This window comes from Neolamprologus brichardi, chromosome 7 (genome assembly GCF_056152115.1).
Source record: "Neolamprologus brichardi isolate AB-2024 chromosome 7, ASM5615211v1, whole genome shotgun sequence".
In the NCBI taxonomy this organism is placed as follows: Eukaryota; Metazoa; Chordata; class Actinopteri; order Cichliformes; family Cichlidae; genus Neolamprologus; species Neolamprologus brichardi.
Window position 1 is genome coordinate 29,871,461 of NC_142110.1, and position 19,236 is coordinate 29,890,696.

General features: G+C 41.6%; 1 protein-coding gene across 1 annotated transcript in view; it reads right to left on the reverse strand.

Annotated features, from left to right (window-relative positions):
• Window positions 1-19,158, reverse strand: part of ptpa (protein phosphatase 2 phosphatase activator) — a 27,940-nt gene extending 8,782 nt beyond the window's left edge. Inside the window, exons 1-9 of the mRNA XM_006782122.3 lie at window positions 19,021-19,158; window positions 16,354-16,463; window positions 15,013-15,099; window positions 14,561-14,686; window positions 14,357-14,474; window positions 13,940-14,039; window positions 13,004-13,128; window positions 10,678-10,778; window positions 2,184-2,291 (exon numbers count right to left, since the gene is read on the reverse strand). Coding sequence (XP_006782185.1) covers window positions 2,184-2,291; window positions 10,678-10,778; window positions 13,004-13,128; window positions 13,940-14,039; window positions 14,357-14,474; window positions 14,561-14,686; window positions 15,013-15,099; window positions 16,354-16,463; window positions 19,021-19,093 — 948 coding nt within the window. The 5' untranslated portion in view covers window positions 19,094-19,158. The remainder of the gene's footprint in view (window positions 1-2,183; window positions 2,292-10,677; window positions 10,779-13,003; window positions 13,129-13,939; window positions 14,040-14,356; window positions 14,475-14,560; window positions 14,687-15,012; window positions 15,100-16,353; window positions 16,464-19,020) is intronic.
• Window positions 19,159-19,236: the final 78 nt, after the last annotated feature.

Genomic DNA, 19,236 nt, shown 5'->3' on the forward strand with positions numbered 1-19,236 from the left:
CTGGCAGTTTCTTTATTTAAACTATTACAATACACACTCCTCTAGTCCCTCTAGCATTGTTTTCCCTGTGTTTGTGTTTTATTTCACAAATTCAGATGCTTCAAAACAGCCAGCGAGGCCCCAGAATGAACTCCTCTCAGACTGAAAATGGTGAATTCGGCTCTTTCTAGGTCTACACCGGCTCTCTGCTCGAAACCCTGTGTGGGGCCAGGAAAAGGGAGAGAGGAATGCAAGTCTGCTGATGGTTGCTCCAGGCTCGGAGGAAGGTCGGGACAGAGGGAGGGGAGGATTTAATGAAGGGAATGGCAGAGGAGGAGGAGGAGGAGGGGAAGGCAGACAGCTTGGCCCCTCAGCTCTTTGGGAAGACTCACAGGCTGCTCTGGAAAACACAGGATGTGGGCATGCAGGCGGGGAGAACGGGCTTAGACAACCCCCCCAACCGCCCACACACACACACACACACACACACACACACACACACACACACACGTACGTAATTCCATTCTCTCTTAACCCTTTCCTGCCTCGCTCCTCGGCTCCCTAAAAGCACAGCCAGTCTGGGCATTTTCTGGTCTCAGTCGGCGTTAACCTGACTTCTTAAATGTCACGTAAACAAGAAAACGCAGTTTCCTGAGTCCGGGTGAAGAATTACAAGAAATCCAGTTTACACAAGAATGTTTTTTTTTGTGTGTGCATTTCAGTTTTTTGACTGCGTGTTGCCTAACTGGGTTCACGAAACCACAAAAGCTACAGCAGTGCAGCAGGAGAAAAGAGCTTCAGACGTCACTTAAATCTTTCAAGAAATCAGCCGTGACTTTTAGTTTGGAAGACCACACATTCAAAAAGATCCCACTTGGGAAGAAACAAACGTGGCGGCTGCAGTTCGTCTAAAATCCACTTGAGGCTCCCACAGCGAGTCCGTACCCATAGACTCCCATTTTAAAATGTCCGACTGCACACCAGAAATAAACATTTTTACAGTCTGCTGCAAAAAGCACTTTAGATCTTTATAGCTTATTTCCATCTTTCCTAATAACTATACAGTTATATATTTTTTTATATAATTCACTTAAAAAGCATTATAAGGTGTGTGCCCACTTATTTCACCAATAATACGGCTGCTGTGGGGTTAAATGTATTGACAGGCAACCTAAGATGTTTGAGAGCCAGTTTTTGTGTATTATTGCTTTATTACAACCAAAATCACTGCGACTGCGTGTATGAATGTGTTACAATTAGGATTTAAAATGGGGAAAAAATTGAAACAGCAGATGTGATCCGTTAGCATGGCTGCAGATTTTCAGTTCAACACCACACAGCAGTTAATTCTGCTTCCACAGTGAAGACTTTAAACTGGAGGAATATACCCTGCAGTATACCTGTCACACCATCCATTTCACATAAACTGGTCCACCTGAGAGATACAGCTCCCTTTGCAGTATACAAAGACAGGTATGAGTGGTACGAACACACTAGAATAAATGAAGTAAAGTGCTTTACATGGATTGACGAGTTTAGACCCTTTTGGCAGGGCTCGAGCACCCCTAACGTTGAAAACATCACCCCTGAAAAAACAAAAGAAAGCTTTGCCCAACTTCTCTATTGGAGACAGGTTACAGGTTATAGAAACTCTAGTATTAGTTTGTATTTTGTCCAGATGTTTGATGTGGCATTATGAGCTTTTTTAAATTGCTTGGAGTACAAGGGACTGAAAAAAAGCTATTATTCACTTTCCTACAAATTGTTCTTTTACTTAGTTTGGAAAATTATGGTCAAAGTTATTGAGCTTTTGCTTCAGGTTCACAACTAAAATTCTCACCTTAAAACCAGTAAATTATATTAAGAACTGTGATTATTTATTCCCAGTAATTCTTAGACACTACATTTTAAGACAAACATTTAAATGTTTATCTAGTTCAATTTAGGTTTGCAAGGGTGAAAAGGACTGAATGTGTTTGCAAGAAGCATATTACATTAATATTAATTGCAAGGCACCATGTGCATGAAAATATGAGGTTTGATCCTAGAATTGCCCCTGTTTATCTGATCTGTAAACTTCTGATTTGAATTGTTCTCTCTGTGTTTTGGATTTGGATTCTACAGCAAGCCGTTTGTCAGACTGATGAATCGTCAGTGAGACGGGGGGTGGTGGGGGGGGGGGGGGGGGGGGGCGGCAGGCGTACCTCAGCTTTGTACATTCTGATCAGGCCCTGGTTGACTTTGGACCAGGAGGGAACGGCACTGATGTTCCACAGCTGGTTGGAGTGTTCAGCAAACGGACCCGTCTTCATCTGCACACAAAGAGGGACACAGTTTAAATTCTACATCTCCTTAATCCACTTCATCGCAATGCCTAAATACTTTTTTAAAGGATAGTATTTCAACCTTTTTACTCCAAAATCTGTCTTAGAGCTTCAAACAGCCCCCCTGTGGGTGGTAAAGGTAGCTTTTATAAGGCTAGAGTTTCTCCACTGATGGAGCTTTGGCCATTTTAAACTGAATCAGATGCAGAGGATTCCAAATATAACCCATTTACTTGGTAGGAAAGGTTTCCACGGCCATTACTTCTTTTCTTTTACACAGTGAAAACTCTAAATGCGTAAACTCCTGCAGACCTTAAAAGACTAAAAAGTCAACATTTGCCCAAAATTATTTATAGACCTGTAAAGGCGAGATAGGGACAAAACATGATGTGCTGGATATGGTACAAACAGACTGGCGTAAGAGGCTTTGGTGAGTGTTCAATCATTTCGCCCAGATGATGGCACATCTTTGAAATCACAGGGGTTGTTGGAGGTGTGGCCATTTTGAAGCAATGTCAAAAGAAAGGTGATTGGTCAGTTCCATTAACGATCTAGGAACAACACTCATTATGAAGTTGGAGGAACACTTTGTATGGCTGTAGTAAGGAGGTAGAGCAGGTCATCTATTAATCAGAAGGTTTGTGGTTCGATCCCTTGCGTACCAAAGTATCCCTGAGCAAAATACTGAAGTTTTCCAGAGTGTGAATGTTAGACAGAAAGTATTAAGGTGTAGAAAAGTGCTTGATGATGATATCATATCATGTGCTGGGAGTCACTAAACTGGACCTACAGTCCTTTACTGACAATAAATATGTAAACAATGAGGTGAAAAAGATCAAATAATTCAAGTTTAAAAGTCTTAAGTTAGCTAATATCTTAGCATGTCACCATCTCATCTAACTACAGTCAGTTTTGGATCTAAACACCAAGACGCAAACAATAAGGTTGCCAAAATGCTAACACCAAGGCTCCAAAACATGGATTCGAGAAACCAAAGGGTCCACCTTTTGCAGACAGTCTATGGTTGGCAGTCACGTGAAGCTACTGACAGCATTCCAAAGAGTGGCAAGCTATGAACAAAGGATCGAGTTAGGGAGAAAAAAAAAGAAGAAAAAGCTCAAATTAGCTGAACTTCCACCTTAAAGAAACTGGTGCAATCTTTTGACGCCAAAAAGAAAAAATTCTACTTTCCATTTCTAATGAAGAACTGTTCTGATTGGATGTATAGAACCAACGACATGTGACTAGCTGTTTAAGGTATGAAAGACTCCGATCAGATGAGTAAAAGTGCACACAACTTCAACAGGTGATAAGACATCAGTAAACAAATGTTTATTGGCTGAAAATCAGCAGCTGATAAAGCTGTAAAGACTAGGCTGCAAACCTTTCAACCAAAACAATGAGCTGAAAGACACAAACAACTGCAGGGTCAGGTGTCAATGCTCTGCTTCTTCCACGACACACAGTCATGTGATCCACTGCTAACACCAAAAGGTTAGTAATTAGAGTTTCAAATGTGACATTTCAGAGTTTGAAGAGAAACTGTTTTGCAATTATAAATAACTGATTAACCTCTAATCAGGGTTTCATGAGACTTTTTTTAAGCTGTCACCCTCCTTTCTTAATTCCATGCAGAGAAAGATGACGATAATGTTTGAATTCATAAAATGCTGGTTTAAGATAGAAACTGTGGAGTCCAAAACATGACAACAAACTGTTTCATTATAAATGGTATCATCTTAACAAATATCAGCAGTCAAAGGTTGAATCTGTGAGTTTTTGTTTCTCTCGGTTTAGCTTCAATGGCAGCACCACTCAAGTTGTTTGGACTCCACGGAAGATCCTAAAGCTCCTGTGATATCAGTCTCGATTAGGGTCCAGTAGGGTCAAGGTCATGGGACTTGAGAGGAAGCGTGACCACCTCTTGGTCTTCGAGTCATTTTTGAGTCAAGCTGGGAGGTGTGGTTGAGCACGTTATCTTGCTGCATGATGAATCGTTCTACACAGAGATGCAAACCAGAGCAGGCACCTAAGGAATGGAGTGATACCATTTGGTAGGTTTCTGCCAGATCCAATTTACACAATTTGTTTAATCCTCATTTTCAAGTCTGTGCCAAAGCCTAATCTTGAACCAAGTCTAAGATTTGAGGCCTGTGAAAAAGACTCCAAAAAACTCCAAACGAGAGGGGGCTACTACAAGAAACTGACCAACGGCTGGCAGGCTGAGAGCCCACAGTTTCTATTTGCCATGATTTCCTGATTTCCAACATTTTGTTGACCAAAACACTGCAAACCCATGATTTGTAACTACACTGTGAATTATTAAAAACTGAGCTTAAAGATGTGCTGCACATGAACGGTGCTAAAAAGAAGCCAAAGAGGCTGGGAATGAGCCGGAAACAGGGCTGATATGTCATCACTTAACAGATGGATTGTTCCTTTTCAGCTATGATACCAAACATTACATGATATATAAATCATAATATAATTAGTTTTCATTTCACAGTTAACTTTTATGTCTCTCTGTTACACGAATGAATAATCAGCTTTCAGTCACACTTTTAACAATAAAGACATGCAGAAAGCTTCTGATTACAAGCTTTTTTTTAAATAATAATTATTATTACTACATTGATTATGGGGCTTTTAGTGATTTGATGAATGTTAAAAAGAACAAAAGGCTGATTGTTCATCCAGCAATCACCTCAAAATTAATACATTCTGCATAAGCTCAGAAACACACAAACAAAAACAAATGTATGAATTTCTAAATGCATAAATTAAAAAGTGAGGCGCATCAACGGCTTTCCCACCATTTTCTCCCAGGAGGGCCGAGGAACCCAAACCCAGACCCTGAGGGGAATCAACCTAACAACCCCCTCCTTTTTTTCTTTTTCTTTCCTTCTTTCCATCCCCCTCATCCAACCCCCGGCTCCTCACACAGCTCCAGACACTTTCCAGGGCCTCGCATGAGAACACATGGGGGGGGCATGGAGGAGGGGGTGGAGACAGCCCGTATTCCCTGGAGGAAGGAGTGATTCACAAGAGCATGTGGGGAAGGAAGTGACTCATGTTTAGGACGCACACACACACACACACACACTAGAGCCTTGTGTTTAAATGAAAAAAAAGAGAGTCTGAAGTATCCACATGTGTGTGAATGGGAGGAAAATCCTCGGGTATGGAGTGGAGTGTATGCTTACAGGCAACAGTAAACAAATGAGGACAAACACGCCGGCAGTCGAGACTGAATTAGGCCAGTAACACATCCAAGAAAGGAAAGGGCGCTGAAGATGTGTTATCGTGTGTATCTGAGACTGTTTACAAAGAAAAACAAAGTGTGTTTAGTGTATTTATAGACACAAAGAGTAAGCTGGAAAGAAACCTTGCATTATTTTATGGACACACAGGCAATCCCAAGCTAATCCTATCTTAAATCTAATGGAAAGTGTTTATTTTGAAGAGTTTTACTGAATAGTTCAGGCAAAAATGCCAGGTTTTTCCTTTCAAAATAAAGGTTTTTGACCCGCATAATTGTGCAACTTCAAAACAAAGGTGGATAAAGACACTGTGAATTCTCTCATTGGTTTCTGGGCATATTTTGAAGGTTCAACATTAACTTCCTGTTCTTGAGTGTAACCGGTGGTTTGCTCTTTGTTGTAAACCTTGGGTTTACACTCATTATTAGGGTGTCTCTCGAGTGTAGACGCCGACCTCTTTGATACCAATCTTGACTTGGTAGATGCTGTGAAGTTGTTTTTACTAACAATAAAAACGATTCTGTGATCATCCGCTTTAAATCATCTTGTGATCTTTCAGGGTTTTTGATGTTGCTGAGCTGGTTGGTGCTTTCCTTATTTTTAAGTGTACCAGACTGTTGATATGGCCACAGCTAGAGTTTCTTCTTCCTCTCTGACAGGTTTGTTTTGGTTTCACAGCCCAATGATGGGCCTCCCTCACTTCCATCAACATCTTCTTGGACCTCATATTGAAAGTTCATGCAAAAACCTACCAGTTCAGTTGAAATCAGCTTCAGATCTTTAATCTGCTTAATTCAAGTATGACACTATTTCCTGGTGAACTGTCCAATTACTTTTCAAAAGGAAGAGTATCTGTATCAACTACCGTCTGGTGGCCTTCAGACTGAATGCAGGTTTTAAGTATTTCGGCAGGGACTTCCTTTTTCAGACAGCGAAGTTACGTCCATGTGCTGCCGATTCAACTCAATTTTATTTTATTTATATAGTGCCAAACAGACAACAACAGTCACCTAAAGCTGCTTTATACTGTAAGGTAAATAACCTACAATAATAAGGATGTAATACTTGTGTTAGAGCTCCTCAATTAAAGTCTACACTTCAATCACATTTGGACTGCTTGGTTTATAAACCACTGTGGTGGTGCACACAGGCAAAACTAGAAAAATTGCGCCACTGTAAAAACTTATGGATTGTCTCTTAGTCTGTTTCACTTCAGCTAACTGGAGCCCCTGAGTTGAATTTCTCGATCAGTTTGTGTTTGTGGTTTTGGCATCTTTGGAGATTCGCACTAACAGATCATACAAGAAGTCTGAGCTCCAGTTTTGGTGGGTGAAATTGTTTGATTTTTTTTAATCTGTGCCTGTGTGATGCCATCATATATTCTTCCTTTGCAATGACATGCTATGGTATTGCTGAGGTAAGTGTGGTGCGGCTGGAAAGACTTTCTTTTTTACCCCTCAATCTCAAAACCTTTTTAACACTGAGATACAATACATATTTCAATGGGAATATTCTGGTAGTTTCCACAGAGGAAGATCTGTTGCTTTAATACAACTTTGACAAACAACCATATGAAAGACAGCCGCAAACATACAGAATCAGCCTCATGCTTGTTGTGTGGGCTAGTATCTAATCAACACACTACCTGCTTTAAGTTTCACATAAAAACTAACCAAAGTTGAAGAAAAGTGATAAAGAAGAAAACAAAAGCTTGAAAAAACAAGCTGTGAGCCAGCTGACAAGCTCTGCGGACACAGCGGCAGCATCCTTTCATGACCGTGAGGAAGAGGAGGCAGAAGAGGAGGAGGAGGGAGAGGTCAGGGAGGAGGAGGAAGGAGAAGAGGAGGGGAAGGAGGAAAAGGATGTAGTCGCTCCACCGACGCCCTCATCTACTTCCCTCCCCTCCTTTTCCTCCAAAAACCCCAAACAAAGCAAACGGTTCCTGCTCTGGCACGTTCCCAACAAAATCCATCTGCCTCCTTTCTCCCTCCTCCTCCCTCTTCATCTTCCTTTTCCTGGACAAAACCACATTCATCTGTGGCCCAACTATTTACTTCTAACAGCTAAATCTACATGCAGTGTCTCACGACACACACAGATTGTATACCAATCAGAAATGAGATTAAACCCCCTCTGATAAAGTGGTTTATAAAAATTTTAAATGCATTTACAGTGGTCGTGCTGTCCATTAGATGGCAGCAGCGCACACGTGGACAAACCCACGTCCAATTGTGATGCAGAGCGAGGAGACTGTTGAGCCAAACAGTGAAGGTGAAGAAACAAAAATAAAAGCTGGGAGCTGACGTCCTGCTAACAAAGGTCATTTACAGGCTTGCTTAACCTCTACATCTACAAAAAGGCCAATTCTTGAAACACTAGTTTTCCAATGTTTCTTTCCCTCTTAAAAGGTTTTTGCTTATTTTTTAGCTTTTTATTGCTTTTGATCTGAAATAAATCACAATCACAAAAACAAAATAAACAATATGACTCTTCTGTTAAACCAGCTTAAATGTGATTAAAGGGTTTTTTCAGCTGCTCCTATTCATGAAAATAAAATCTGATTGAATGCAGACAAACTGCTTCAAAACACATGTGTGTATCTACAGGAGGGTGTAGTCAACTGTTTATGTCAAAGCTTTATGAAGACAATACATCTACAAACATATGTTACATCTAAAATGCTTAGTTGTACACTGCTAACAGTAGAGAATATGAATTCACTCGTCAATTTATTAGGCACACCTGCTCAGATGGTTGTTAACCGAATCAGCCAATCACATGGCACCAAGTTTGTGCATTTAAGCAGGCAGACATGCTGAAGACGACCTGCTGAAGTTTAAACTGAGCATCAGAATGAGCAGGAAAAGTGACTGGTAGGCAGCTAACTCAAATTACAACCAAGGTGTGCAGAAGATCATCTGAATGCATAACATGAAGCAGATGGGCTAAAGCAGCAGAAGGCCACACCACTCCTACGCCACTCATGGCAGGTAAGACCTGCACAGGCTCACTGAAACTGGACAACAGAAAATGAAAAATGCTGTCTGGTCAACACGAAATTGGAAATTTTGACCACCGTGTAGCCATCCTAAGATACCCGCTACCACAAGCATAACACACCATGAAACAAATGTTAAAGGACCTCAAACTGGTTTCTTGAACGTGACATTAAATTCTGTTTTCTCAAACAGCCTCCAGAATCGTTAGGATGTGGTTGATCAGGAGACTTACATCATGCAGCTATCATATTGACCACAATTTCTATCTTGCATGGCAAGACTATACACAAAGTTGATGCTATGAAATTAACTGACCTCAATTCAAACAATTTTGCAAGTTAAAATATTTCCCATCAGGCAACAATCAGAAATGGAGGAGCTGGAGCTCAGAGTCGAGGCTTTTAGATTGAGAGAGAAAAGTGAACTAAACTGTTTGTAATGGTAAGTTCTGAAAACATGTTTCCGTAATTTCATACCAGCTGTTGGTTGGAGTCTTCCCTCTATTTGCTGTGGGAGGCAAATATTTAAAATTTGCTTTATTTCTGTTACAAGAGAGGAGTAGAAATTCCTGTGCAGTACCTCAGTCAGACAACCAGAAAAGAAAAGAAAGAAAATTATGATCTGTCATATAACCCTGTTTAAAAGTAATAAAATTTAGTTTTAACAGGGGTGTAGGATGGGTCATAAAAATATGTCCCAATAAATAAACACATCCCAAAAAACGTTGAACTGAAGCAGGTTAACAAAACAAGGTTGTATCAAATAGGGCTGCCACAAACGATTATTTTGATAGTTGACTAATCAGATCATGCATCCATTGGGCGTAAAATGTACAGCTTATTGCACCAGCATGCGTCTCCTCTAACATAACTATCATTAGCTTACAGCTTGTTTAAGGTATGTGTTAACTGAAAATAAAGACAAGATGATAGTTTGTTAAACTTTTAATGAAATTTGCAGATTGTCTCGGTGGAGTTTAATAAACTTGGCCGTCTGTTCTTTCTATGTAAAATTTAACAGGACACTGGAGTAAATTCTCGACCATTTCACACTTCTGTTTAATCAGTTCTCTGTTTGACATTTATTCAGCTGTGTAAAAACTATAACTTTAATCTCAGCCAAACCAATTTACTGAGGAACAAATAAAACACTGAAAAAAGCCAAACAATTACATTTTTAAATTATCTGAGTGACACATATATCATGTTTAACCTGAGTAGGGGTTTGAAAATGATGTGCTGGGAGATCACTGTTCTCGCCGGCTCTAGTGAGCCTTGAACCCTCTAGCTGTTGAGCAGGTGGGTAAGAGACATCTCCGAAAACGTCGGAGCACTTTTGCAAATATGTGATGACTTGGTAAACTGAGCAGATATTTGAGGTGTACATAGCTACATTCTCGCCTGAAAATATGTTAAACGTTTATTTTGTGACCCAGAAACAGTAATAAGAGTAATATTGAAACTAAGTAGCCGCCGCCATTGTTGAAAACTGGAATTGGCTGGGCCGCTTTATGAACTCTAAGATTGGGTCGGGTGTATCCTTCGTGGCCCAACCTTTCTTCAAATCTGGGGAAATGAAGGACTCATTTTCCGGCCATGTTTGGGGGAGTCTTCAAAATTTGGACAGGGTTCATCGTGTTGCTGTAACGTAATTGGCCTACAAATGCGGCCTCCGAAGGATGCGGCCGCTAAATTTGGACAGCTATGAAACCGGAGACAGCTATGAAACCGGACAGAGCTTCTTCTTCTGGGTTTAACAGCAGCTGGCATCCCTGGACATACAGTGCTGCCATCTTCTGTTTATTCCGTTATTACACTCTTAAATCCTACTACTTATTCCTGAGTCTTTCGGGATCTTACAAAGCGTCAAACGAGGCGTCGACTATTAAATTAGTCGACGACGATTTTAATAGTCGACGTAATCGTCACTAGTCAACTAACCGTGGCAGCCCAGTACCAAATGAGGCCAAACAAACTAAAGTAAAATAATCTAAAATTAAATTTTGTGGGGCACAACCTAGAGGACCTCAGGCTGTTAATATTTTCTCTAACCAGTGTGTCACCCAGGTGAGTAAAATGACACAGGTGGACGTTTGCTGGAGTTTGATTTCCCCACCTCATTGATGAACTTGATGCACTCTAGAAACATGTAGTCCTGATGGTGCTCGTTCACCACCCGCTCGTCGACAAAGTGCCGAGGCTCCAGGGTTGGGTGATCTGAGGAGGAGATTTGGACCGTAAGTGCACATGCTCAACAACGCGTGTCACTATGGACCTGAAGTACAGCAGTTTTAGTTCATTTTAAGTGTTTTTAAAGAAACGAGGGGAAAAAAAGGCTACTTCCCTTCTTAATTTCATATTCATTTCAGGCACAGAAGGCCCACCCACTTCTGTTTACGAGGGACAGCCAATCAGAATAAAGGTGGGCTTAAACTAGGAGGAGGTACCAACTTGTTATACAGACAAAGGGTGACTTGAAGGGCTGCTTCAAGGTCCAGGATAAGATAACGAAGAATTATTTTAAACTGATGATCATGCAAAGCTACTATAAAAGAGTCAAAGTACAAAAATATGGAGCTGGAAATGTTTAGTAGCGTCCTGCTGAAATATGAAAGGCCCTTCCTGAAAAAGATGTCTGGATGGTGCATATGATGCTCTAAAGCTTGTATATACCTTTCAGCATTGATGGTGCCTTTCCACTGATGATGAACCCACATACCATCAGAGGTGCAGGCTTTTGAACAGAGCGAGAGGAACATTTTTTTTGAATCTGTTTCAGTTAGTAGATGCAGTGTTTTGCGTCATCTTCTGTCCACCTTTGCTTCTGATAAACCTTTGAGCCATGTTGCTACCATTCCAAATAAGCTCCTATTTTTCTTAAAAATGTCAGTTTTCTCAAACACCTGAAGTGTTTTCTGTGTTCTAATTTGAATAAAATAGGGGTTTATACGATTTTTATTTACACTTAAAATCATTGCCTGCGTTTATAGAATCAGGCTTTGATATTAAAGTGAGCTTCAACCTTCACGCGTTGAAGTAAATAATGCAAGTCTTGCATGTGTTTGCATTATTTTTAAACTGGGTTATGAGTGGTGTTTTTTTTTTTTGTTGGTTTTTTTTTTTAAAGTTTAATGTAGTTGGGGGTTATGAGTTAAGTTATGAGAGCACAGTCGTGGTAAAATAATTAAAAAGTACCAAATTTCAACTTGCATATGTACACTTTGAAGGCATGTAACTGTGAGAATATAGTATGAGGGTAAAACTGCTTCATTAAATAAAGTTACTGTACATGAAAAAAATCAGCTGATTCATGTGGGAGTCACTGATTTTTCACGCACTGACCCAGATATAATATGTTTACTGTTAGCAGCTGCAGTTAGGCCAGTATGTCTGCCTCTGATCGATAATGGACTGAGGACCCCTAGTGTACAGGGACAGTCACTACACCACATGTATGCAAACTTAAAGAGCCTTCACATTTTCAAAATGTAAAAAATAAAAATAAATAAATATATGTGTGTGTGTGTTTGTGCGCGCACGTGCGCGCACACACACACACAATCTTACAATCTGACAAATACTGCCACCGTCACCATAACAAGCAAAACTTTCCATGAAACTTAAAAATGACACTAAAACATAATACTTTTATGCTAAAAGTGAACTGAAATGAGCAAACCCACATAAAGCAAATAAAAACTAATGAAAATACAAAGACCTTCTGACACTTCTGACAACAGCTGCCCACTCAGCCAACCTCAATGAGACACTCTGTCTGACACTAATATTGAGGATTATTTTCTTTTCTCTTTATCTAATGGACATCAAAAAAAGCAAAAATATAAGTAAATAAACTAAAACTGCTAATTTACATCTGTCATCTCACATAAAAACATTACACCAATCAAATAAGACAAAAAACCCATCAGATAGAAGTAAGATGGTCAAAGGTACAAGGTTTCAGCTGAGTCTTAAATGTGGGAAGAGTAGACCGCTCCTTTATTGCCACTGGAAAACTGTTTGAGTATTTATTTCCTTTTACTGACACCACAGTTTGTCCTAATGTAGAGCATCTATGAGGCACCTCACAGTTCCCTCTAGTGGTGGCCAATAAGTTATAATCTTTGAGGTTTGCATCATATGTTCAGTTCCACAGGAGAAAAGACACCTTTCCTGGAATAAGGTACATGGATCAGGTAGCTTCTTCCCCCGAAGCCACCAGTTATGTCATCCTTAGATGAAAAATTTCTTCTCACTTCTATCTCAGCTTGTAAACAATCATGAATGAGCTGAACGAATTGATTACTTTAAAGGATTTTTTTTTTTTTTGGAAATGGAGGAAATGAAGGAGTGCTCATTTCAGACTTAACAAGCAGACTGGTCTAAAGATGTAGAGGAAATCTCATGTGCTTCCCTCCACAAAAACACCTGATGGCTCCTACCTATAAACTGGGAGCTGCCCCAGATGAAGGGGAGAAACTGGAAGTCATCCAGCCCCCAGACACCCTGACTCCCAGCCGGCTCCATTCTGTAGGTCTTCTGCAGTTTCCGCATCACTTCGAGATACCTGAAAACACAATCAGGACAATGTTCACGTGCATGTAGTAGGGATCAGTCTCAACAGCGACTGTTTCATTCTGGCACAGGTCTGTAATAACGTCAGAAATAATGTTATTAGAAAGAGAAAGAGAGCAAAAACTATGGAGAGTGTAATAAAAGCAAAGAGAGTTAAAAAAAGAAAGAAGAGAAGTACGTAGGGAGTATAATAAACAGTGGTGCAACGGATCAAAAATCTCACAGTTCGGATCGGATCAATTTTCAGATCAGCAAAACAAGAAAAAAGACAAAACTTTAACATTTACTTATTGAAGTATTTTTTGCCTGTTAAAAACATTCAACTCAAGACTCATTCCACGCAATTATTTAAAAAAAAAAAGATACAATATAGGGAGTACAGTCTTTGTATCTACCATTCAATTCAGTTCAATTTTATTTATAAAGCGGCAAATGACAACAACAGTCGCCTTAAGGTGCTTTATATTGTAAGGTAGACCCTACAATAATACATACTGCTCATTATGAGCGGTCACGGTCACGTAGCTTTCCGTTGCCCTGGAGGTCCACCCATTTGTAGTAGTTAGAGCAACAGAAGATGCCTGGGACAGTTCAGCCATAACTTTAAACTTTTGAGTGGGATCGGTTTGGATTACGGATCAACCGTGATCCATTGCACCACTAATAAATAGGGAGCAGTGCTTTTTGGTAAATTAAAGTTTGTTTGGAGAGCAGTTCAGTTCATTTGTAACAAAATCAGATTTTTAAACCTGAACATTTACCATTGCATTAACAGCATACTGCAGTTTAGTGTGACAGCTCACCTGTTGAACACCTTAAAGACGATAGCGAGCTGATCATCCACCCTGAGCGCTCCAACCTTACAGAGACAGCAGAGGAACGCTGCGAAAGCTGCTTCATGACCTGAAGACACAAACGAACATTAAACAGCTGCAGGATTAGTCTGCAAAGTGTCTGAGCTGCACTCGAACGCACCGCTGAGATCACTTTTCGGCATCTGACTACAGCACCAGGTCTGAGTTTTACTGCTGCTGTAGACCAGAGCAATGCTTTGGGCCAGCACTGATGAGACGATGCAAAACTACTAAAGAACAACAACAGCTGCAACAAGTTCAGGTGGAGCAACAAATTTGTTTTAATTTGTGGAGGAAAGAAAGATCTGGTAGCAACATAACCAATCAAAGCTAACTGATAACTCAAGTGACATAGAGCACTGTAACCTGTGCCGTAGTCTATCCTGGTGGAGTTTCCCACAGACTCTTTCAGATAGACGGCAATCTCTGGAGCTGCTGCACATTTATCAGCAGGGAGGACCACCGACACCAGCGCCTCTGCTTCCTACAAACAAAACATACAAATAAATTAACTGCTAGCCACAGCCCATGTGCATGGATGTGTGTTAGAACATGTGTGAGCGTACCGACCTGATCTAGTTTGGCAAACCAGGTTCTGTACGCCTTATTTCCGAAGCGTGACGGCTGGTCGACGGGAGGCGTCTCATTTATCCATTGGTCCAGAGTTCCCAGAAGATCCATGAGCTTCTCCACCGTCTGGGAAAAGTAACAAGGCAGTGACTGCAGCAGGACCATCGTGAGTCGGGGCAGATTACAAACCAGCTCAAGCCTGTTGGTTTCTCTAAAATCGAAATTCTTTATTTTAATGCTTTCTTCATTTTTGTTGCTCTTACTTGTAGTGTGCTTATATGTGACACATGCACGAGGCCACATTTTCTGGTTAACATCACCAAACTATCAGCTTGGCACTTTAAAATGCACCAAAGATTCTCTACAGACAAAGTTTAACCTGACAGGCGTTAAATGACAGCTGATGCTCTGCTGCGTTTCTCTTGCTACGGTAAAACCAGCAGATCACATACCTCAGACACTTTATATTCACACGTGAGCTTCTTTCCCTTCACACCTTCGTTCAGCGTCAGAATAAAGCCTATGTAGTCAGCGTAGGCCTGAAAGCAGAGAGGCAAGTTAAAAACACACACATCAGACCAGTGTTCCAGCAGTATGGCATACATGTGACTGCTAAACATTTGATGTTAACTTGTCCTCCATTTTGGCAATGTGACAAACAAGGTGACAATGTAAGGTCAGTCACACAAGCCTAGAGAACAGTCTGCAACCATCTGGCAACCACTGGTGGCAAGGAAAAATTAGTATCCTCTAATAGGTTTATTGAGTATTTGCTGAAGTTTGGGGAATTGATTACTAAAGTCAGTCAGTAGGGCCCCCTGCCAGTAACCATGTCATTGGGGAAAAAACACATGTGCTCCTTGACCTATTAGGGAAACCACCTTGTGATGGATCTGGTTGCTAGCAGATTTCCACAGCTGCCGATATGTTTCATGAGGAGGACTTCTCTTCAAACACCCATCCATCCATTTGCTTCCGCTTCTCCTTTTCAGGGTCGCGGGGGGCGCTGGAGCCTATCCCAGCTGTCATAGGGCGAGAGGCGGGGTACACCCTGGACAGGTCGCCAGTCTGTCGCAGGGTGACACACAGGGACAGACAACCATTCGCACTCACATTCATTCGCACATTCACACCTAGTGACAATTTGGATTATCCTTGGATTATCCAATTAATTAAGACATGCACAAGCTGCATGTCTTTGGACCGTGGGAGGAAGCCGGAGTACCCGGAGGGAACCCACGCAAACACGGGGAGAACATGCAAACTCCACACAGAAAGACCCTGGCCTGATGTTGGAATTGAACTCAGGACCTTCTTGCTGTGCGGCAACAGTGCTAACCACCGTGCCAACGTGCTGCTGCTTCTCTTCAAACAATCTGGGAAAACTCCTTTGCTTCCAATTTTGAGATCTTCTCCTCCTATATCAGGACTCATGTGAAGGTTTTGTCTGAGTGGCGAGTGCTTGCGCCCTCAGTGCCGGCAAAGTAACCCTCAAAGCCCTCAAAGTAACCAAGGAGGCGACCAAAACTGGAAAATCACTGAATACTTGCTAACAAGTTTGTTGCAGATGACATCTTCCTCACGAATTACAGGCAACAGAGGCAACCTGGTAGCAACCAAAACAATCAGAAGGCGGTTTCTGGTGGAGTGCCCTCTACAGCACCATCTTTGTCACCGATTTCACCATGTGACAGCCGACAGCCTCCAGAAACGACTCACAGCCACACTTTTCCTTCATAGTCGATGGTTATATCACGTTCAATATGACAGACAACTCACGGGGAGGAACTGACCTGAGAGCGCTTCCACTTTCCCATGTCAGGCACCATGCTGATTTCTTTCTTGGGCACCATAAAGGTGAAGCTGGCCCCCTCCTCAGGGGCTTCATCTTCAGGAGTGGATCCTAAAAAATAATTCAGTACAGAGAATTTTCATGACATCAGTGCATAAATAAGTAATCCCCATGAGCAAAAGGCTCCGGCTGCACACTGCTCTGAACTAAACTTCAACCACTCAAGCTGATAAGTGATGCAACAAAAGCTACAGTTGCTCTAATGTCCACTAGAGGCTCCATAAGCAAACCAGTCCCCTAGAGTCAACATCTAATTTCACCCCCTTGTCCTAATATGGTCACTTTGGCCTCAAAAACCTAAAATGGGGCGAATAACAATGAGGCTGAGTCAAAAACCAGTGGGTGTTTCCATCTTTTCTATACAGTCTGAGATGTAAACCTGCACTCCCTCTAATGTCCAGCAGGGGGTGACTCCAGGTTGCAAAGATCAGACTGTATAGCTGTTTATGAGAAAATAAGCCTACTTCAGTCTTAATTTATGATCTGAGTAAACACTTTACCGATGATGTTATGGACTCAGTTACCAAAACAAACATGAAGTTTATTTAGTAAATGTTATCGCCATTTAGAGTCAAAAATCAATCGCTTTCTCACTCATGTTTGGTGACAGCCAAAAAGTTAAACTTGGGTGACATCACAGTTGTTACATTAATCTTTTATATACAGTCTATGGTTAATGCCCTTTCAGCTGCTCCTTTTAGGGGTTGCCACAGCTGATCATCTGCCTCCATCGAATCCTCGTCTGTCACACCAACCCTCTGCACGTCCTCCATCGTTTGATCCACGAATCTTCTCTGTGGTCTGCTTCTTTTCCTTCCATGTTTAACATCCTTTGTCTCCCACACGTTAAACCTGATCAGTCCCTCTGATGTTCTCCTTTCTGAACCTGTTCATTCTGGTCAACCCCAATCAAAATCTGAACATCTTCATCTCTGCCACCTCTACCTCAGCCTCCTGTTCTTTTTTGTCATCGTCACCATCTCCTAGCCATACATCACAGCAGGTCTTACTACTATCTTGTTAATATTTACTTTCACTCTTTTTGCTACCCTTCTATCACAAATCTCCGACACCAGTCTCCAACCTCTCTTCAGTGTTGTCTGGTGCTTTGTATGGTTCACAACCAGGTATTTAAACTCATCCATCTTCACTACTTCTATTCCTTGCAGCATCACCATTACACCTGCCCCTCCTATTCACACACATGTATTCTTCCTCTTCTCTCCAGACCCTCCTGCACCTGCAAACATTATAGTCCACAAAGACCTGTGCATCAACATCAGGTTTTAAATAATCAGACCCCATCTTATCTTAATGACCTTGTAGTACCATATCACCCTATTAGAACACTTCGCTCCCGCTCTGCAGGCCTACTTGTTGTTCCTAGAGTATTTAAAAGTAGAATGGGAGGGAGAGCCTTCAGTTTTCAGGCCCCTCTTCTGTGGAACCAGCTTCCAGTTTGGATTCGTGAGACAGACACTATCTCTACTTTTAAGATTAGGCTTAAAACTTTCCTTTTTGCTAAAGCATATAGTTAGGGCTGGACCAGGTGACCCTGAATCCTCCCTTAGTTATGCTGCAATAGACGTAGGCTGCCGGGGATTCCCATGATGCATTGGGTTTTTCCTTTCCAGTCACCTTTCTCACTCACTATGTGTTAATAGACCTCTCTGCATTGAATCATATCTATTAACCTCTGTCTCTCTTCCACAGCATGTCTTTGTCCTGTTTTCCTTCTCTCACCCCAACAGGTCGCAGCAGATGGCTGCCCCTCCCTGAGCCTGGTTCTGCCGGAGGTTTCTTCCTGTTAAGAGGGAGTTTTTCCTTCCCACTGTCGCCAAAGTGCTTGCTCATAGGGGGTCATATGATTGTTGGGTTTTTCTCTGTATCTATGAAGTGCCTTGAGGCGACTTTTGTTGTGATTTGGTGCTATATAAATAAAATTGAATTGCAAATAAGCTCAAAGACGACCGCTGATGTAAACCCACCTTCAACCCAGCAGTACCACGGTTCCTCTCTTAGCGCCCTATTATCATAAGCTTTCTCTAAATCCAAAGACACAGTGAAGCTCCTTCTGACCTTCTCCATCAATACAAAGCTAACACTGCATCTGCAGAGCTTTTTCTCTGCTTGAAAGGATGTGCCTGTTCACCGACATTCAATACCTAGTATTAGTAAAGTAATTTAATAATCTTTCCAGTGTGTTTTCAACAACTTTATTCAAGCACAGGAATCGAGGTCCCCTTTAAAGACGACACTAATCAATGTGCTGACTCCGGTCAACAGCCAGAAAGTACTGAGTACTTTTTACTCACTGTGTGCAAGCTGACACCTCACACACAGCCAGGTAAGGAGACTGTGTCTCTGTCAGACTGTGCTTAAGTCTGCTAACATCACCGTATTTGCGCCACAGAGTTCAAATACAACCAGCCCAGGTGGAGAACCTGCAGTCAGTGAGTGTGGGCAGCTCTTGGCTTCCAGGTTCATCTAACAGCCCTTAAATCAAACCCTAAAGCCTCGTTTCTAAAGGTCACTGCCTTTAAAGCGTCAAATAAACAACACACGACACACTGCTGACGCCGAGCACGAGCATCAAGCCGAGCTTTACCTGACTGCTGCTCTGTTTCCGCCATGGCGAGGCTGACAGTCTTCTTCGTGGTGTGTTTTCCCGGCAGACTCATTACTCATGGCTCAGTACTGCCCCCACATGTTCGCATACTGAGTGGCACCCCAAGATTTCTCAAATTGCTGAAAATCAAACTTTTATCTTAAAGTACATTTAATGCTTTCGTATAGTGGAGTAAAACGAGAAACTAAGAGGTTA